The following is a 21,566-nucleotide window of genomic DNA, read 5'->3' on the forward strand; positions in this document are numbered from 1 at the left end:
TTATTCCTTTAATAATAATTAATAATTCAGAAGGAGCAGATCTGTCACTCCTACCAAAAGACTGTTCTCTGTAGAGCTTTAGAAGTATTATGACATAATAAACCACTCATGTTAAGAAGTTATCTTTAGATGCAACCACAAATTCAATGCTGAAAAGGCAGCACTACATTTCTTATCTTTCTCTCCTACCATAAAGGAGAAAAGCCTTTTAAAGAATTCTTTGAAAAAGTTTCAACAGATTTGTTCTGAGTCAAACACAGCAGCACTTTATTAACAAGGATGGAGTAATATGATCACAAGGAAATACTCATACGTTTAAATGATATCCTGGGCAGCAGAAAATGAATACTATCAAGGGGAGGATCCAAATGTTTCCATCTCACAACAGTTCCTTGTAAGTTTCCTTGTAAGCAAGGAAAGACGAGAGCAACATTTACACTACAAAATTGTAAAATACTTCATTACTTGAAGGTAATAAATGGTCATACCCATTACTAGAAGACAAGCCATTTGAGTATTTATTAATTGGGCCAAACAGTCCTGTTAGATGTTAATACTGCCTAGTACTGAAGTCTGGTGTTGATTTCCTCTCAACTTAAGAAGTCAGTGTGGATGCTCTTGATAGGGGCCATTACTTTTTCTGATTGAAACAGTCCAAACCATTCTGACTACAGAACACTGGGTCTAAGAGTCAGCTTCTTGCAACAGTGATATATTTTCCTTGAGTTCTTTAATGGTGCTATATCAGCACAATGTTACCATAATCTGAAGATGAGATGGGGAAACAAAGGAGCCCCAATTTATAGATATAAAAATGTAATGAAAAGTATCACGTATTCTATGTCACAAGACATAGATTTTAAGGTCAATCAAGAAATTTACTTTAGTTTTCCTGTGGCCACTCAATTTAATGACATGAAGAACACCAGTGTATTAATAAAGGTCCCTTTTAATCACATGATATTTCTAAGTGGATATTTGGAATGCTCAGAAGATTCCACTTTCAGTCTCCTAAGGTCTCCTAAAACATAATTTAAGTGGGATTTGAATAGGAACAAGCATCTTCAGACTCAGTTCAAACAGAAGTAATTTCTGTTTAAATCCTGGGAAAACCTTAGATAACATGCCTTATTTGTGAAATTGAAAGAAAGACCAGATTAGCACATAAAGAAGAAAAACTCACTAGGTGGGGAAACGTCCAATTATTTTGAGTTCTCATAATCTGTGAAAAACTAGATGGTACAACTTGGCCAAGTCTCACTAGGCATCAGGTTTGAGAAGGATGTTTTCCTATTTGATGCATAAAGAAACAATTTTATGAAAATGTGGGGATGGGGGCAGCAGCTCTGTGCTTCTTGCTGTGTTATCTTTATTATGTTCCTAGTGTCACTGAGACTAGTTTAAAAATGGCCTGCAACAAGAACGTTCTAATCACCAGCCACCTTTTCCACCTTTCTTCTTTTTCTGCTGTTGCTTCTTTTTTGTTGCTGGAGCCCCTGCAGGTTTCTGGTGTCTTGGGGGTATGATATTACTTGTTGAGGCAGATACTGTTGCTGCACTGCCAGGTCTTGGGGAGGTGGGTGGACTGCTCACAGTTCTACTGGCATCCCTGGAATCATCAGATCAGAAAAGTTTTGGTCATTTGTATATTCAACAATGGAAAAGGATAATACGTATTATGTACATGGATTCTACTTTCCACTTCTAACAATCTCTAGAAATATTCTAAGTCCTGGGTTTTCCAAACCCTATCCATTTTCTTTCTAATAAAATCTTTACTGTTTTATAATTTTTAAAAAGCAGTATATGGTAGTATCAACTTTTACAAAGCTTAGAAAATACAATTTAAAAATGACGTATAATCTTACCATGTAGAAACAACTTTTAAACATTTTTTTCTAGTCACATTTGTATCGGTTTATCTAGATATTTCGTTAAACTGTTGAATCATCTTAGGGTATTGTTTCCTTCTGAAGGGACCTGAATCCTAAACTGAATTTATAATGTAATCAAACCAGAAATACCATACATTTTCTTCCCTTTTCATAAGCATACTGCAAAACAGCTAGTGATATAACTGAATGTACTCTGCATACTTAAAATATATTAAAATTCTCACTAATAGCATTGAGTCAATCTCAGAAAGAACCAACATATGTTCTGACTGACTACTATTGTGGGACATAACTTACAGTTCAGATGAAGCTCCTGCAGTTGCTCCCTGGGTTCCTTTTCCAATCTGATCCTTCTTTTTACCCTTCTTTCTTCCCCGGTAGTAAGAACGTTCTCTCATTGGTAACCATCTTTCTGGGTCTGGGGTAACTTTTGGGTCATAATTCTTAGGCAGTTTTCCTTGGTAACAACAAATGTAAAGGAATGAGGGTTTGTTTAAACAATGTGTCCAAACTTGGGAATAAAAAAGGTTAAAACTGAAATAAATTTAACTGAAAAAGCTGAATTTTTATAATCTAGCCAGAGGAAAGGCCTTATTTCTAAGCATGACACAAAATTTAGAAGCCATAAAGGAAAAGATATGACAAATCTATCTATAAAAAACTTTTAATTTTCATTAGATAAGACAGAATAAATTTTTGAGGGAAATTAAAAAAAATTTGTATGTTATATAATAAGAGTGGATTAATAGCCTTATTATAGGAAGAGGTCTTACTAATCTATAGGTAAATTACCCAAAGAAAAGTGGGCACAGCTATAACTAGGGCAAGCCAGAAGAAATGAAAGTTATTAACCATGTGAAAAGATGGCTCAACCTCACTAATTAAAAGTGAGAAGGGTGGACAAATTTTGTATGATCTCACTGATGAAATAATTAGAACAAACAAGCTCAGAGTTTAAATCTCAAATATAGGTTACCAGGGGCTGCACTGCGGATACAGAATGGGGAGTTAATGCTTAATTGTACAGAATTTCTATTCAGGTTGATTGTAAAGTTTTGAAAATGGATGGTGATGATGATAGCGTAACATTGTGAATATAATTAACTATACTGAATAACTATAAAAATGTTCTTTTATGAATTATAACAAATGAATCACATAATGCAAGGTGTTAATAGGGTGGTAATATGGAGAGGGGAATTACCCTCAGGTAAACTATGGACTATTTAGTAGTAATTATATTATTTCATCAATTGCAACAAAGGTACCATTCTACTGCAAAGTGTTAATAATGGGGGGAAGGGGATATGGGAACACTATTTTTTACGTAATTTTTCTGTTAACCTACAATTTCTATAATTTAAAAAATTAAATTAAAAAAGGGCAAAAATTCTATTAGACTAACAAATATTAATTAAAAGTAGTAATATCCAGTGTTACTGAAATAGTGGGAAACACTCAAAGACTTAGTGGCAGAAGTATATACTGGTAAAGCCTTTATAGAAAGCAATTTAATTTGGCAGCAAGAATAAAAATTTATCCTGCAGAAAAACATAAGCTACAAATTTATGTGCATGAAATATTTTCTGTGATATTCTTTAAAGGAGCAAAACAACTTAAATGTCTATCAGTAAGAGAATAATTACTGTAACCCACACTATCATATGCTATTTAACTAAGTTAAAAAGAATGAAATACATATATATTTAATAATTTAGAAAAATGTTCTTTACAATACAGTCTCAGTGGAGGATTAAAACAAATTACCATAATATTATGTTCAGTATCATCTCAGTATCGTCATTAAGAGTCCAGGATTCTCCCATTTCAACTCTTCTAATGAGGAACAAAGATCAAACACATCCACTGGTGACTACCTATCTGGGGTAAAAAATTTCCGGCCAAAATAGCAGTGTTTGGGGGAAGTGGGGTTACTGCTTACTAGAGAGCATTTCCAATTCCTCCAGTAATATCCACAAATTCTCCAACTGTAAGACTTCACTATCAGCTTACATGTCCCCTCAAAGTAGATACAAGTTTTTCTCTTCCTTATCTTAATGATACTTTTTCAATTTCTGGACAAATAAAAGGCCCAACTTCCCTTTTAACTATAGTCATACGGAAGAAACAGATCACATCGATGATAAAGGTCACTACTGTAAAAACTAATTTGTAAGGAAATTCTATTTCATAGATTAAAAATAGTTATGGTTGGGGGGTATTAGTCAGTCAAAGGGGTGTTGATGCAAAATACCAGAAATTGGTTTGTTTTTATAAAGGGTATTTATTTGGGGTAGGAGCTTACAGATACCAGGCCTTAAAGCATAAATTATTTCCCTCACCAAAGTCTATTTTCATGTGTTGGAGCAAAATGGCTGCCTATATCTATGAGGGTTCAGGCTTCCTGGGTTCTTCTCTTCCAGAGTCTTGCTTCTCTCTGGGTTCAGGGTTCCTCTCTTCCCAGGGCTTGCTGCTTCCTCAGCTCAGGGTTCCTCTCTTCCTGGGGCTTGCTTCTCTTTCCTCTGTGTGCTTACTTCGTGGGGCTCCAGCTTAATAAGGCTTCAGCATCAAACTCCAACATCAAAACTCCAACATCAATAACCCTCAACTGGGAAGTAGACTTAGCCCAATGGATAGGGCGTCTGCCTACCACATGGGATGTCCCTGGTTCAAACCCCGGGTCTCCTTGATCCATGTGGAGCTGGCCCATGCGCAGTGCTGATGCACGCAAGGAGTGCCCTGCCACGCAGGGGTGACCCCCACATAGGGAAGCCCAATGCACAGGTAGTGCATCCTGTAAGGAGAGCCGCCCAGCGCAAAAGAAAGTGCAACCTGATCAAGAATGGTGCCGCACAGATGGAGAGTTGACACAAGATGACGCAACAAAAAGAAACACAGATTCCTGGTGACACCGATAAGGATAGAAGCAGTCACAGAAGAACACACAAAGAATGGACACAGAGAGCAAACAACTGAGGGGGGGGGAGGAGAAGAGAGAAATAAAAAATAAATCTTTCAAACAAAACAAAACAAAACAAAAAAAAACACCCTCAACTCTGTCCTTTGCCATGCCTTTTATCTAATGACATGGCCCAAAGTCCTAATCATAACGTAATCACACCCAGGTACATACCAGATTGCAAACATAATCCAGTATCTATTTTTGGAATTCATAACCATATTAAACTGCTACATTTCACCTTCTGAATTCCAAAAAGACATTACAATATTTTTAAAAAAACACCTTAAATCAGTAACAATGCAAGTACTAAATCATATCTAAATTGATTTCTTTAAATCAATTTAAAGAAAATACAGTTTGACTTAGGGCAGAGTCCTATTTGCTAAAGACCTCTGAAACTTATAAAACAACTTATCTGTTTCCAATACACAAATGGACAGACAAAGGATAAACATTTTGATTACAATGAGGAGAAATTGGTGGGAAGCGGACTTGGCTCAGCGGATAGAGCATCCATCTACCACATGGGAGGTCCACAGTTCAAACCCAGGATCTCCTTGACCTGTGTGGAGCTGGCCCACACGCAGTGCTGATGCGCACAGGAGAAATTGGGAGGGAAACATGAGTCACAGGTCCTTTACAGTTCAGTAAACCTGAAGGACAACCTCCATTCGATTTCAGTCTGACAGTCATTTTTAAGATGATGGTTTCTTCTTCTTGGTGCCTTATGAGAACCACCCTTTCTATATGCTTGCCCAACAGTCATTTTCTTGGTGCCACCCTCATCAAGCATCTAGGTATGGACCAAGCTCTAGACCTCACCCTCCAAGAGTGATGGGGTGATTGCCACACCTTATCCCCCTAGTACAGTGTCGTGAAGACAACATTCCCCCTAACCTCTGGCAAACAGCTCAATCCACTCAGAGCAACAAGCTGACCACCTGGCCTTCCCTAACCTTTGGCTACAGGCTCAACCCTCTCAGAGCAATGAGTTGACCACCTGGTCTTCCCTAATCCATGGGGGATAAGTCCACCCCTCTTAGACCTGTGGGGTACTGTCTTTAACTGTCATAATCCTTGGGGAATGTGCTCCACTCTCTCTGTACCCTGGGGTGGCAAAACTCTCCCAGGATATCGGGTAGGATCATCCACCCTCTTCCAACTGCTGGTGCAAACTCACTCTCTCTGTACAAATGGGTAGGGTTCCTCTCTTGGCCCAAGGTGATGTCTTAATTCCAGATCTCAGCTTCCATGGCTTTCCTCTTAAAGCTGTTTCTCCTTCAATCTCTCCTTTCCATGTCCCTTTTAGTCCAAGCTGACAGTGGTTTTGTTCATACAGCTCTCTCAAAAACCTTGTTGGTTTAGTATGTAAGAAGCAGGGGTCCAAGCCATCAGACAATAAGACTTTCCATAAGCCTTTCCAAGATAACTACATTTTCAATCCTGATTTACAAGTTCCAAGTTTAGTTAAGTCCTCCAATGGGGCACTTTCATCTGGGAGCTTGACTTCCAGAGGTTTGGAATTTCCAGAATTAGTTTGTTTTCTTTGTGCCTGACAGTTCAGTCCTCAGTATATCTCTCTCATCTAGCATTATGCTATAAGCTGCAAGCAGAAGCCAAGCCACATTCTCCAGGTTTACTTTAAAAATTTCTTCAGCGAAATGCCCAGGCTCACCATTTTCGAATTCTGCCTTCCATAAACCAGGAGTTATCTTGCTAAGTTTTCTACAGCTTTAAAACACTGATCGCCTTTTCTCCAGTTTCCAATAATATTTTCATCATTTACTTCTAAGATATCATGAAAAATCTCTTTAGCATCCATCTTGCTATCAACAGTCTCTTCAAAGTGCTATAGGTCTTTTCTTCCAAGTATCTCACAATTCCTCCAAAAAATACCCCTTACCCATTTATAAAACTGTCCCAGCATTTCGGTAATTGCAAAAGCACTTCCCCACTCCTCAGTACCAAATTCTGTATTAGTCAGCAAAGGGGTGGTTTGTTTTTATAAAGGGTATTTATTTGGGGTAGGACTTACAGATACCTGGTCATAAAGCATAAGTTACTTCCCTCACCAAAGTCTATTTTCATGTGTTGGAGCAAGATGGCTGCCAATGCCTGTGAGGGTTCAGGTTTCCTGGGTTCCCTTGCTTCTCTCTGGGTTCAGGGTTCCTCTCTTCCCAGGGCTTGCTTCTTCCTGTGCTCAGGGTTCCTCTCTTCCTGGGGCTTGCTTCTCTTTCCTCTGTGTGCTTACATGCTGAGGCTCCAGCATCAAACTCCAACATCAAAAACCCTCCACTCTGTCCTTTGCCATGCCCTAATGACATGGCCCAATCAAAGTCCTAATCATAACTTAATCACACCCAGGTACAGACGAGATTACAAACATAATCCGATATCTATTTTTGGAATTCGTAACCATATCAAACTGCTATTGGGGGGACGCAAACAAAAAAACACCCACCACCCTAAAGACTTAGGAAAAGGGGGGTGGCTCTAGGAATAATGCCTGATTAATATAAGCAAATTTGGTAATTCTATCCACTCTGCCATGGATTAAGAACATAGCCTAAGTTAAACAATGTGGCATTCTCTGGTTAATGGTTCGGGCTGGACATTTGACATGGACATGTTGGTCCAATCAGATTAATGGGGAAGATTTGTAAACTGGGGAGAAGCCCTCTTTGTCCTACTTAGTATAAATAACAAAAACATATAGCCCTGTTTCCAGTAACCATTCTATGACTCTAATGACATTCAGTCTTGTGGACAACAAGACAAAGAAATACAACTATTACATCAACCAGCCTTGATGCTAACCTTCCTGTAGAATGCCAAGTTTACAAATAGTAATTTTTTTTTTCAGGAGGTACCAGGGATTGAACCCAGGACCTTGTACACAGTAAACAGGCACTCAACCACTGAGCTATACCCGTTCACCTAAGTAGTAAATTTTTAAAGTTAGTTTTAATGGAGTTTTATGATACCTGTAGCTGAAAGTATCCTACTGTATGCAGGGGGGGAGGGGAGGGGTGTATGTGCCAGACACTGTTCTAAGAGTTTTACATGCAGCAGTAACTCATATAATCCTATGGGGTACATAGTATCACCTTTCATTTTACAAATGAAAAACTCAGGCAGGTATGTTAAATAACCTGTAGCACAAGAATATGAGAGTCAGAATCTGAATTCAGAAAAACTACAGAGTTTTTACTCTTTAATAAAATTAAATGGTAGCAATAGTTAAGACAAAAATCTGCGTTTGAAGATGCAAGAAGGAAGAGCAGTGTATTTATGCCCGAACATTTCTCTCTAAGGTGACTCTTAAACTTTAATCTTATATAACAGAATCTAATGATTATAACAAACAAAAAACCCTTACCCTTCTTTTTCTTCTTTTTCTTCTTCAAATCTCCCTGTCTACACAAAGAAGAAAAGTTATTACCATCATCACGGTAAAATATTTATAGATTAAGTAGGTGAAAAGAGAAAGATGGGCACTTTATCATAAAGGTGTTTAAGATGCATGCCTGCTCACCAAAGACTAACAAACTAGTTGGGATATTAATTCAGGTTAAAATTAATAAGATTCAGATACTATAGTTTAGGAAGGTAGTAAGAAAAGAGAGGTACAACTGTTTTCAGAAAACAGATCCCATTTACACTGAAAATGAATTATTTAAGTGGCACATATTAAGTCTATGTGAATATGTAAGAAGTTTGCAGAAGCATGGAAAATCTACAATACTGTGGCAAGTTACGCTATATTTGGCAAAGAATCACTCTGGAAAGATATGCACAACAGTATTACTAGTTCTTCTCCAGGGGAGAAAGGAAATGGATTTGGTGGCTGGGGTAGATAGGAAGATTTTTTACTCTGCACTCTTTTTTTTATCTTTAGAGTTTTGAACCTTCTAAACTTATTTTTTTTAAATAGGTAAAATCTTTATTAGGTACATTGACAAAAAACAAAAAGGGCACTAAAAAAGGTATGCAAAAATCAAGAAAACACTTTAAAACAGTTTCTAGAGTTCTGCAGCTACAGTGAAAATCCATGATAACAGTGAAAAGAGGAAGACAAAAATTTATCTCTGTATACATGCAGATACATGCACATATGATATAGGAGAACTATGAAACAGTGAACTAAGATTAGATAGCAACTATTTCTGCCAAAAATTCATTCTACCAAGTCACTCAATTGCAATTCTTTCAGGGCACCCAAAAGAATAAGAAACTCAACTTACAGAGCCTTACTTCAGTGCTTCATCTCTCACCTATACTATGCAATAGTCTCCAAAATTGTCTCCCTACAAGTCATACTCCACAGACATATCTGTGATTTCCCAAAGGTTCTCTTCCATTTCTTACTTCTACATCATTGCTCGCAATTTGCCTACCTCATCCTCCTCATTTTCCTCAGAATCAACAAAGTCACCTCCTCCATGAAGCCTTACTTGACCTCCCACCGCCCCCAAGAAGAACTAATTATTCACTCTGGCATGCTCCTCTATTCCCTTTACAATCATAGCATGTATAAGTCTTACTGAAATTACTGTTTAACTTTTTCCCTTGCTAGACTTAAGTTCAGTTGAGGGCAAAGGACTGTCGTTTATTGTTTTTTTGTCAACATCTACCATAAATCTTATATCATATATTCTATCTTCAAAAGAAACTAAACCTTTGCACCCAAAAGTTAGTATAAAATAAAAAACATTAATAAAAATGCCTAATGAAAACACCACGCTGAAATCTAAAAGCTTCCAAGTCAATGTATACCTTAATAACTATCTACAGTTAAAGAAAAAGATTAAGTAAAGAGATTTTAAAAGAACTATATGTTCTAATTACTCAACCCTGTTTTGCAAGAGAAAAAAAGTACTGAAAACATTTAAGTAAGTGGACTACAAAAGCAGGTATTATTTAAAAGTCCACTTAAGATCTGGCTTGAATGTATTTCATTTTTGGTTTCCTGATAAGTCTGAAATTGGAATAATGTGATGAAATGTAATTTGGAACAGCATATCTTTGAGACTTCTCATTAAAACTTATTTGAGGGAAGCGGACTTGGACCAGTGGTTAGGGCGTCTGTCTACCACATGGGAGGTCCGCGGTTCAAACTCTGGGCCTCCTTGACCCGTGTGGAGCTGGTCCACACACAGTGCTGATGTGCGCAAGGAGTGCCGTGCCACACAGGGGTGTCCCTCACATAGGGGAGCCCCATGAGCAAGGAGTGCGCCCCATAAGGAGAGCCGCCCAGCATGAAAGCAAGTGCAGCCTGCCCAGGAATGGCGCCACACACATGGAGAGCTGACACAACAAGATGACGCAACAAAAAGAAACACAGATTCCTGTGCAGCTGACAACAACAGAAGTGGACAAAGAAGACTCAGCAAATAGACACAGAGAACAGACAACTGGGGGGGGAGAGAGAATAAATACATTAAAAAAAATCTTTAAAAAAAAAACTTATTTGAATGTATTAGGAAGATGAAAATGCTTTTTTAGTTGAATACAGTTCAAAATGAAGAGAATCATATACTGTTCTGATAATTTTTTAAATTTGGAAAAAATTTTGATTTCAAAAGGCATTTAAAAAGGAGAATAGTGAAAAAAATATAAAAGCCACAAAGCTGGAAAAGTGTCAACTCTTCCATACTCTATTCATCCTGAGTCAAAATCTTAAATGTCTTACTGGAGGCCTCTGGTACTATGTTTTGAGATGGCAATGTGGGAGAACAAGAAAAGAATAAGAACTTGACTTCTAATAAGTTAATGAAGGTGACTAACCTTTCCTCCAAATCAGCAAAATACACTATCTGAACTTTGGTTCAGAAATACCAAATGATGCAGTAACTGTACATCAGTAACTTACAGGTAAATCAAGTATGATACATATAGCCTATGGAATACTATGGATAAAAACAATAAAATATGTCTACATTTAGCAACATGGAAAGATCTCCAAGACTTATTAAATGAAAGCAAGCTGCTTAATCTATAAAATAATCTCCTTCTATAAATAACAAATAAACCAATCTAAGAAAAAAATGTCTAAATCACCTCTGTGTATAATACAAAGAAATACATTGGTAAGGATACACACTAAATTAATACCAGAGGTTAATTCTGGACAAGTAGCGATGGGGTGGAGATGAAGAGCTTAGCATGGCAAAAGTAAAGGGAAGTGAAATGAAGAGAACTTAAACTTTATGCATGTGGAATTTTTATGAAATGTATTTTTTTATTCCTTATATAAAGAATTTTAATTTTAAAACATAAGACTATTTTGCTGGATCTCAGAATTAGCATTACAGTGAAAAACATTACCCTTGCTCCTTTGGTTGATTATCTCCAGCAACTTTTCCACCCTTCTTCCGAATGTATGTAGCACCGGGAGAATTTTCAAGAGCCTCGACATCTACTTTTAGAGACATACTATCTGACGAGGGTAAGTGTTTACTAAGACTGGAATACAAAAGAGTTCAGGAATATAATATATATATTTATATTTATATGCCTGCCAATATATATCAATGCCTAAAGAAAAAGACACTGATTTTGATGACCTTCATCAAAAGCAGAAAAATATCTTTAAATCTTCTATAGAATAACAAATCAGCAGGTCATAATGCCAATTATATACCATAAAATCTGTAAGAATCTGAGAAAGGGGTTGTAATCTAATCATATATATATATCCCTTAAATCAGTAACGTGGCTTAACAAAAACTTCATTTTGTGTGATCTATGTATCTTAAAAAAAAAAAAAAGATGAAAAAAACCCACTTCATTACGAAACAACTACCAAGCTTATAAACCGTAACTTGCTCACTACAAAGGCTTTTACTTGTGGTTGCTCAGCATCCAACCCTTCCTACCAGGTCTTGGCAGCACACTCAGACTGGAGCATGCACATAATCCAACCTAAGCCTATCAGAGCATTGTATCTCATCAATAGCAATTGATTGAGATGGGCATGTGACCCCAAGATAGCGCAATTAGAATGAATTTTCAGATTCACAACTATCCAAATAAAACATGCTTTTTCTTCTTTTTGCTGCTGGCCTTGAACCTGAAGGAATAAAGACTACATCCCATTTTTGCTGCAGGATCAAACTGTACTCCCAAGTTGGATCTACCCCTACGTTTATTGGTTCCATGGATCAATAAATTCTTATTTTTGCTTTTACTATTTAGAAGGGACTTTTGTTTTTTGAAATTAGTAAAAAAAAAAAAAACCCAAAATGTAGATAATGGAGGAGACTTAGTGTGCTATTTGAGAGCTCTCTAGAACAACAGCCAAAAAGGATACACTTTTGCTTTCTCAGGATCTACAAGTGAGTAAGCAGAAATAAGCTGTGCCAGGGTATGAATATCTTTTGGATTTTGTCTGAAAGAAGAAATAAGGAAATTACTAAACAGTTTATACAACTGGAGAATGCAACACAAACAAGCAAAACAGCAATAAAATTCACATTTTATATCTCCGCCTTTCAAAACTTACTTCCAGAGTTGCTCTAGGTCACTAATTGCCTCTTTCTTCCGCCCATATTTGAGTTTGAAGTTTGCAGCTTCTCTTATCAAGGACAAATGAGCAGAAGATTTAGGCTATAGGTTCAATGCAAAGAAAAAAAATGATGCTAAATATCTAGCAAGTCAATGAAAGTCAGTATTTGTCAGACCTTTAAAATGTACCTATTCATTAAATGTCTAATCTTAAAATTTACTGAATATCTGAAACAACAAAAATGAACTCAGACACATACATACAGGGAAGGGAAGCATTAGACAAATTAGTAAAAGTAATCAGTAATTCTCAGGACACTGCTGTCCCTCCACTAAAAATTATGCTAACAGTCCATAGCCACCTGTGTGTAAGCAAGGGTATTTCAAGTTGGATATTGCCTACACTGAGACCTATACTAGAAAAACGAACATGTTATTAGATGGAAACATGATGTAGAATTATTCATGTACTACTCTTCTACCAAATACTATCACCCATGGGCTCTCCAGCCACTTAAATCTGAGATCACAAGTAAGCAACCATGTACTGTTACTATTATACCTTCTTGTGATTATACAGACAAATGCAAACACACACAAGAAAGAGCTTCAGAAAACCTAACTGAGTAACAATTTTTTTTCCATTCTGCAGCCATTAATTCTAATAACTGTATGTGTATATGGTATACTTTAAAAAAATGACTCAATGGCCGATGGGGTTAACTACCAGGGCAGATGGCCCCTCTTTGGAAATGGTGTTTATGTGTGATGAATCTGGACTCAGATGGGATCTCCCTTCATAAGACTTTCATGCTAATGTGCTGGAGGTGCAGTTAATGTTGGGGTTTAAGATCTATTTAGGGGATTTGAATCTCTGGACTGACAATGTGATAGCCAGGTCCTGAGCCTCAACAGACTCCAGCACCTACAATCTGATCTATTGGACTTACCACACTCAGCTAAGATGGAGTTGAAGAAGGACAACCACCACACCATGGAGCCTAGAGTGATTACAACTGAAAATGGGAGGATTGCATCCAGCATCCAGGTGGAATCTGAGCCTCCTCTTGACATAGAGGTGCAATGGACACAACCAATCCAATGTCCACATAGAAGAGGTGGCATTGGATTGGGAAAAGTGGACATGGTGGACGATGGGTATAGGGAAAGGCAGGAAGAGATGAGAGGTGGAGGCGTCTTTGGGACATGGAGCTGCCCTGGATGGTGCTTCAGAGGTAATCACCGGACATTGTAAATCCTCACAGGGCCCACTGGATGGAATGGAGGAGAGTATGGGCCATGATGTGAACCATTGTCTATGAGGTGCAGAGGTGCCCAAAGATGTACTTACCAAATCCAATGGATGTGTCATGATGATGGGAACGAGTGTTGTTGGGGGGGGGGGGGGGGTTGAATGGAACCTCACATATATATTTTTAATGTAATATTATTACAAAGTCAATTAAAAAAAAAAATTAAAAACAAAACAAAAAAAAAATGACTCAGTCTAATAGCGCTCCATCTTCTTGGTACTGAATTTGACAGGCTGAGTTCCATTTTCTTGATAGTGCCTTGGAATATACTCTCTTACTTTTAAGTTCATTACTGTAGCTTTTTATTTTTATGTAAAAACAAGTCTTCATAATGTTTTACTCCACTTACTTACCTGATGGTTTTGGTACCACTGGATAGCTTGGGTGAAGACCTCAATGGCACTATCAATATCTTCCTCATGGCTGTACATGGTCACTAGTGCAGATACCTACGCAGCCAAAAGTAGAGAGTAATGAGTAACACTCCTCCTTCATGCCTGACTAAACTTTTAAAAAATGTTAAAAACATTGGAGAAGTAGCAAATAAAGGCTGCTGGACTCTCCTCCAGTAGTCATCAAAAAATTACTGACTTTAGAGAACATTAATAACTTTATTCCTAGAAAGTCTATGAACAACAGTGTTTTACAAATATAATTATATATAAAATATACAGTTCTTCTAAAGCAGTGCTACTCAAAGTGTTGTTGACAGTCGATTGTAGTCCACAGTCTGGTACTAGTCCACAGCAAGGTACATACAGAAATTGAGACTAAGCACTTAGAAATTTTTGTACAATAAGACACTGCTGGACATTCAAGTGGGTGAGGTATGGCCTAGTGTGGCTAAACTCCTGTGGTAAGTTGTATGTGGCCTTCGCTGCATACAGCCAGTGAGAAAAAGCTTGCCTACCATGTTTGAGAGACAACTAAGAGACCCAGTGGCTGGAGTAGTTTAAGAAATAAAAGTAGTCAGAGAAGAGAAGAGAAAGGGAAGAAAAAGCTAGATCTTTCAGAAGATCAGAAAAATTGATAAACCTCTGGCCAGACTTATCAGGAAAAGAGAGAAGACATAACTACTAAGAGGAGTGAGATTTTATAGCTATCAAAAGGAAAATAATTTAACAGCTTTATTTCACTTCAACAACCTGGATGAAATGGATAGATTCCTTGAAAGGTAACAGAAGCCAGCTATTAAGTATTAGAAACACTGTTTAAGCCATATATCATATATTGTACTTGATTCTAATGTACAATAATTTTAACCCAGTCCTTAAAATATAGAGCTACAAAAGAGAAAACACTACCATAATACTGCACACTTACTGAGTGCCAACTGCAAATAAGCTGTAGTAAAGGATACAAACATGAATAAAATAATACCTGTTCAACAGTCTTACCATACTACAGAATTAGTCTCTACTATGAAATAGATGCTTTCACATCTATTTTCGTAATCTTAACTTATGATTCTTGGAAAATAAGCAGAGAACTAAAAACTAAAATTGTTAGCAACTATGCTAAATTTTTTTTTAAATCCAAAGAAATCACATTAAAGACCCATACAGGTTTTATATTAAAATCAGATCTAAGTAGTAAGGTGAGACCTTAAGAGTGCCTGGCACTTTTGAATAAATAATAAGCTAACGTAAAGCAGAGCAAAGAATGAAATTAAATTTATGCCAGATACTTATCTTTACTACTCCTACATTGGGAAATATATAAAGAAGAAATTAAAAAGAACACAAAAACATTAGATGTTTTCAATTACTTTTTCAGTAATATTTTAGTTATAATTATAAACTCACCATGCCTGGTTTATGCTTTAACTCCTCTATGCTTCTCAATATTAAACATGCTTTGGAAATATTACCTTAAGAGGTTAAAAACAAAATCACCATCATATTGAAGAGAGCAAATTTATGAAAAAAATACATGAAATTTTACTTATTTCCCCTTTACTTTTCCTTAGGAAAGCAACCTAACAATCATATTTTATAACATCTATAAATACACAAGCTTTGGGATCTTTGGGATGATGTACTCTTTCATTCTGCAGATAAGAAAATTGAGTTTCAAAGAAATAATATGCCTTGCTTAAGTTCATAAAGAAGTTAATGACAGAGCTGCTGACCAAACAGAACTCCAGGACAGGAATGCCATTTCTCCTTTGTCAGACTATAACCTGAAGGTGTGGAATTCTTCCTTAAAGGACTTAAAATATGCCATTATCAATAAAAGTTCACTGGAAAATTTCCTATGGGGTTAAAATTCTGATTTTCCACTCACTGCAAACCCAACAAATATTCCAAAATCCTTAAAAACAAAATAAAACAATCCACCGTAAGCTTGTAATTTCAGGACAATATAAAATCCTTGCAAAAATACACTGATGAGGAAAGATAAAGAGAAGAGGAAGGAAAAGAGGAGGGGCAGGGAGAAGGAAGGCAAAAAAAGATTAGGGAAGGAGGCAAGGAGATGTGAGAACTGGGTAACATGGAAATCAGTAATGTTTCTCAATCTTATTTTCATTATTGCTCCACTTAGGAGCCTCTTTAGACATTTTTTCCCTAATTACCATTCCTGTTGCCTCTATAAAATTTTAATACCAAAGATATATAGCACATTCATTTACATATGTGATCCTCTGAAGGGCATTAACCATTGTAATATCTAAGATTATTTTTCAATCCCTTCATAAAACCAATTTTTACCCTCATTGAGAATGCATGGTCTGCACCAGAACTGTACAATAGAACTCTCTGTGATGATGGACATGTCCAATATCTGCATCGTCCAAAATGGTAGTCACCAGTTATGCATGGCTACTAAGCTTCTAAAATGTGTCCAGAACAACTGAAGAATTTTAAATTTTATTTCGTTTTAGCTACTTAAAATAGTTACATGTGGTTACCATACTGTGCAATTCAACTTTAGATAATCCCAAAGTTGTTTCAAAATCCTGGACAAAAACACTGGCAGTTTTCTATAAGATTGAAAATGCCAATCTTAAATTCTTAAATTTAATTTCATTAAATTCACTTGCTTTTTCTACTCAAGATATAAGTGGGAAAGTATAAAAGAAAGATAAGGGACTAAACTAAGAAATTCTGAGAACCAGGATGAAAAAGTAACCCCTTCCTTATTACACAAACACTACGAAGTAACAGACATAAGTATTTCTATACATGACATACTCAGGTAATTTGATAAATATGGTCTTTCAGAAAAGAGGATACCTTTGCTTCCCCTGGTTTTCAAGGAATAGATTGAGAGACATTTTAACAACTTAGAAATAACCCAAGAAAGATGCTCTACTAAATCTGTTGGAGATCACATATAATCTAGCTTCATGTTTGAAAGAGCAATAAGTACACATTATGCAAAATTTTTAAATCACATACTCCACAACTACTTCAGAATCTTTCCAACCCATGTTTCCATTAAAATGTTATTTTAGTCACAACAAAAATCAATACCTTGGGAAATTTTCAGCTGTGCCATAGTCAACTTAATTTCAGCTGCATTTTCAGGATGCTGCTCTGAAAATTCCTAAAAGTTTTTTAGTTGAGGGGGAAAAATCATATTTAATTTATAATTAAAATTACTGAAATCACACTTATACAACTAACTTAGAAAAAATACAATTTTACAATTACTACATAAAATTTTAAATCCAGTTTTAAGAGATTAAACTTCTGGTTTCAGGTCAAAATTTTAATTGAGGAAAAATTTTATTTAACATCTACTTTGCTTTAAAGGTATACTCTGAAAATAAGTGCAATAATGTTGTATTTCTGGACTTCACTAACAGAAATAATAATTATAATTACTACATAGATTTTTCTTTTTTAAGACACTCAAATAAGTGGTACCTCATTAATGAGGTCCTTGCTAGACAATTTTGCTCCTAAGAATGGCCCTAATTTGACCTTGTGTAACCTTTCAACATAGTTTATCTTCAAGAAAATAAAATTTGTAACCCAACAGCTAGTTTTAGTTGATAAAAGCCAAGTGAGGGGAGCGGATATGGCTCAGGCAGTTGAGCACCTGCTTCCCAGATGGGAGGTTCCGGGTTTGGTTCCTAGTACCTCTTTAAAACAAAAAACAGACATAAAGCAAACAAATGAAAAAACCAACTCAGGGGAGCTGATGTGGCTCAGTGGTTGAGCACTGGCTTCCCACATACAAGGTCTTGGGTTCAATCCCCAGCCCCAGTACCTCAAAAAAAAAAAAGCCAAGTTAGTATCCATAAATTTCTGGGTTTTTGGATTAGGACTTACTGTTAAACACTTTACTGAAAAATGGGTAAGCATGTTCTGGTATTTTAAGTCTCAAACAAATCCCTAACTCCTTTTAAATAGATCTCTAAATGAAAAACATTGTTCAGGGTTTGAAGCAAATACCTACATAACACAAACTGATACAGAAACAAAGCTTGACCCGAGAATGAACTAAAGTGACACTCTGGAATTTTTCTAGTGGTACATTACCTATCAGTTTTCCCACCAAATTTATAGGGTTGTAGGGTATTATAGCATAATGAAAATGAAACAAGGCTGCAACTGTCTGACACCTCATTAAAATTTCACTTAATTCCTTTACCTGAAGTAGCTCTATTGCTTTTGTGTGTTGCTTTTCACGGCAGAGCTGGGCAGCTTGGATTAACACAGGCAGGGGATGCTCAGGACTTTGGGACTGTAGACTGGTGGATATTTTGCGGCATTGGTCTGCCTAAAAGACAGTATTCCCCACACACAAAAATAGGCTAGTCAATTAAATTAAACATTAAATGATCTAAAAGAAAAGAACTGTGGGAGGTTATCAGTTGAAACAAAATAATAAGTGAATAACTGCTTAGGACATGTTCTTAACCAGGGGTCCATGAGCTTGAATTGAAATTAAAAAAAAAACCAGTATTCTTGTAGGGACATATTTGTGTAGGTGTGATATATTAAATTATACACAGTATAATGTGGACTTAGTAAGGGGTCTGTGGTTTTTTCACCTGACTGGCAAAGGGGTCCATAGGAAAAAAAGGTTAAGAACCCCTGGCCTAGGGTGAGAGGAGTGTGTAACTTTTTTTCCTAGAAGAGAAAGATTCACATTTACTGAATTTAAGTTATGAGTTATAAAAGCATTTAGTCAAAGGACAATTTCTAAACATTCATTTAGACTCTTAAATTCCAGGATTCAGTTAAAAAATAAATAAACATATATTAAGTTTAAGCATTTGCTTCAAAATAAAATATTTTAACTTATTTTCATTTACATGCATATGTGTTTCTTGCTTAAGTATTCAGAATAACCTGACTCAGTTTTAAATAATAAAAATATTACTGGCTCTCATTCACCCACTGAAAACCCTTGCTCTAGAAAAGTATGAAAACACAATTTAATTAGAACTAATGCATACTGGAGTTAGAAACTGACCTCCTTGGTATTTTTAACTTGAAGTGACTATGTACAAACTAAAACGCAAGTTGGATCTTAAATCTTTCATTGTGATCAGCATCTTTGATGATTATTTTGTTTAATTTATAGAGGATAAAAATAAGTTAATGAGGAAATCATTTCACTTAAAATTATATGTACTGTTTTCTTCCCCAAAAGCCATCAACTCCACATCCTTACAAAGAACTACACGAATTACTTTTTTAACAAATAAAATCTCATACATGACATTCTGAAAAGGGGAACAAGAACATATATGTATGGGTTTAAGACAAAATACAAAGAAAAAAGTAGAGATTGGATTGTATACCCATTTTACTTGATATGTGATATTTCAAAAGGTTTAGCAAGGGAGCTAGAGGCCTATTACTTACCTGGTTTGTGTACATAGCAAGTAAAGCTTTGTTAAATTCTATAGCTTGTAGTTGTTTCTTGGAAAGCTTAAACTCTACTCCCTCTGCATTGGTTAATTTCACCTTCTTCTTGGAGTCAAAGACATTTTGGTCCTGAGAGAAAGAAGAGTTCATCCACCATTAATAGTAATCTCAAACTTCAACTCTTTTAATACACCTATGTCTTATTATTCTTTCATTTAGTTATTTTACAAAGACACAACAAAAGAGCTTGGAAGATTATCTACCTAGCTGGGTTGCCTAAGTTCCTAAGACATATGGAAGTTTGTTTTGGGTTCTTGGTTCATATAAGTAAATAAAACCTCTGCAATTCAAATAGTGTACATATATCTATCTCACAATATAATTCTATTCTTTCAGAGCTTGTATATTTAGTGTTTTACTTATAGGTATGAAAACACTCGCAATTGAGCTGTTTTGAACGCAAGGAGGACATTTGTTTTATCTTTTCACTATTATCTGCTTGTTTTGAATTTTTAAAGCAAAATGCATAGGGACAGCAAAAAACATAACAGTGAAATTAGGACTACAAAGATGCCTAAATTTGCTATTCCTACAAGCCATGTCCTTTAGAACTTAGATGACAAATGAGAAAAGTAATTCATTCCTCCGAATACTGTGATTATAAAAGCAAATCCAAACAAACTTCAGAAATTTATTCACCCCACTTTAAAACACATTTCCAGCAGAAAACATTCATGCAAGATATTTTCTATTTTTCTTTATCTTAAGGCCCTTCTTAATTAACTAGGCAAAAGGACAGAGAAGTTCAATTTCTGAAATGTCTGTGTGGGGCAGGCAGTGTTATCTACCTAAAGAAGGTCTTGTTAGGAATTATAGAAAATCATGTACCACTTAAGAAAAGATTACAGTGATGTCACTGCATCCTGAGAAGATAAACTGAGCACCTGGGTGTATACTATGTGCAAAATGTTCTAGCTTTGTTAAATGATATATTTGCAAATAAATGATACCACTATGCTTTTAAACCAGGTCTTCTACTGATTTAACAACTGAAAGGAGACAAAGAAATCTAAAACAAACTCTACTTTTCTGAGTGTGACTCTCCAAATTAAAGTGTATTATTTTAATGTACAGCAAGAAACTGCTTATCGTATGACTTCTCAAGAAACCACATTTCTAATTGCCTCTCCTATGACACTATTTTAATGTATCAATTCATCATGTATGCCATTGCCAGAAGTTTCCTAAATTTTATCATGGCACTTTATTTTTACTTTCAGGGCCTTCCATAACTTGGCTATCAATCAATTTAACCTATTCTTTTATTAACTTGCATATACGTACCCTCTAATCTACTGTTTTCTCACTATTCTCTTGCAAGTCACAAATGTCTTCATAAGTACATTTGCTTATGCTGTTGCTTAACTTTCAAACTGTTTCCAACTTTAAAATTTGCCAACCCAGAGATCTTTCCCTTCATTGAATACTGTTATAGAATTTCAGACAAGAAATTTAAACATGCACAATTTTTTCAACTCCAGAATGAGATTTAAACTATGTAACAATTAAGACCATGTTTAATATTTCTTTTGCAGGAAGCAGACATGGCTCAACTGGCAGAGTGTCCATCTACCACATGGAAGGTCCAGGGTTCGATCCCCAGGGCCTCCTGACCCGTGTGGTAAGCTGGCCCACGTGCAATGCTACCACATGCAAGGAGTGCCCTACACACAAAGAGCACACCCCACAAGGCGAGCCACCCTGCGTGAAAAAAGTACAGCCTGCCCTGGAGTGGCACCATACACGTGGAGCGATAACGCTGCAAGATGACACAACAGAAGAGATGCAGTTTCCCAGTGCCACTGGATAACGCAAGCGGACGCAGAACAACACATAGCAAATGGACAGAGAGCAGAAAACGAGGGGAAGGGAAGAGAAATAAATAATCTTTAAAATATATATATATTTCCTTTGCATTATCTATCACATCTAGCACTATTCTGAATAAAAAAGCAAAATACCTGTTGACTTAAGAAAGGTCAACGTATAATTATATTAAAAC

At 36.2% G+C, this 21,566-nt stretch overlaps 1 protein-coding gene across 1 annotated transcript in view; it reads right to left on the reverse strand.

Annotated features, from left to right (window-relative positions):
- Positions 1–239: 239 nt before the first annotated feature.
- SRP72 (signal recognition particle 72) overlaps positions 240–21,566 on the reverse strand; it is a 32,262-nt gene continuing 10,935 nt past the window's right edge. Inside the window, exons 9-19 of the mRNA XM_058298064.2 lie at positions 19,502–19,633; positions 18,279–18,407; positions 17,153–17,225; positions 15,482–15,546; positions 14,030–14,125; positions 12,362–12,465; positions 12,170–12,247; positions 11,185–11,322; positions 8,237–8,274; positions 2,193–2,352; positions 240–1,609 (exon numbers count right to left, since the gene is read on the reverse strand). Of these exons, the coding sequence (XP_058154047.1) occupies positions 1,432–1,609; positions 2,193–2,352; positions 8,237–8,274; positions 11,185–11,322; positions 12,170–12,247; positions 12,362–12,465; positions 14,030–14,125; positions 15,482–15,546; positions 17,153–17,225; positions 18,279–18,407; positions 19,502–19,633 (1,191 nt within the window). The 3' untranslated portion in view covers positions 240–1,431. The remainder of the gene's footprint in view (positions 1,610–2,192; positions 2,353–8,236; positions 8,275–11,184; positions 11,323–12,169; positions 12,248–12,361; positions 12,466–14,029; positions 14,126–15,481; positions 15,547–17,152; positions 17,226–18,278; positions 18,408–19,501; positions 19,634–21,566) is intronic.

Source organism: Dasypus novemcinctus, chromosome 1 (genome assembly GCF_030445035.2).
Source record: "Dasypus novemcinctus isolate mDasNov1 chromosome 1, mDasNov1.1.hap2, whole genome shotgun sequence".
NCBI lineage: Eukaryota > Metazoa > Chordata > Mammalia > Cingulata > Dasypodidae > Dasypus > Dasypus novemcinctus.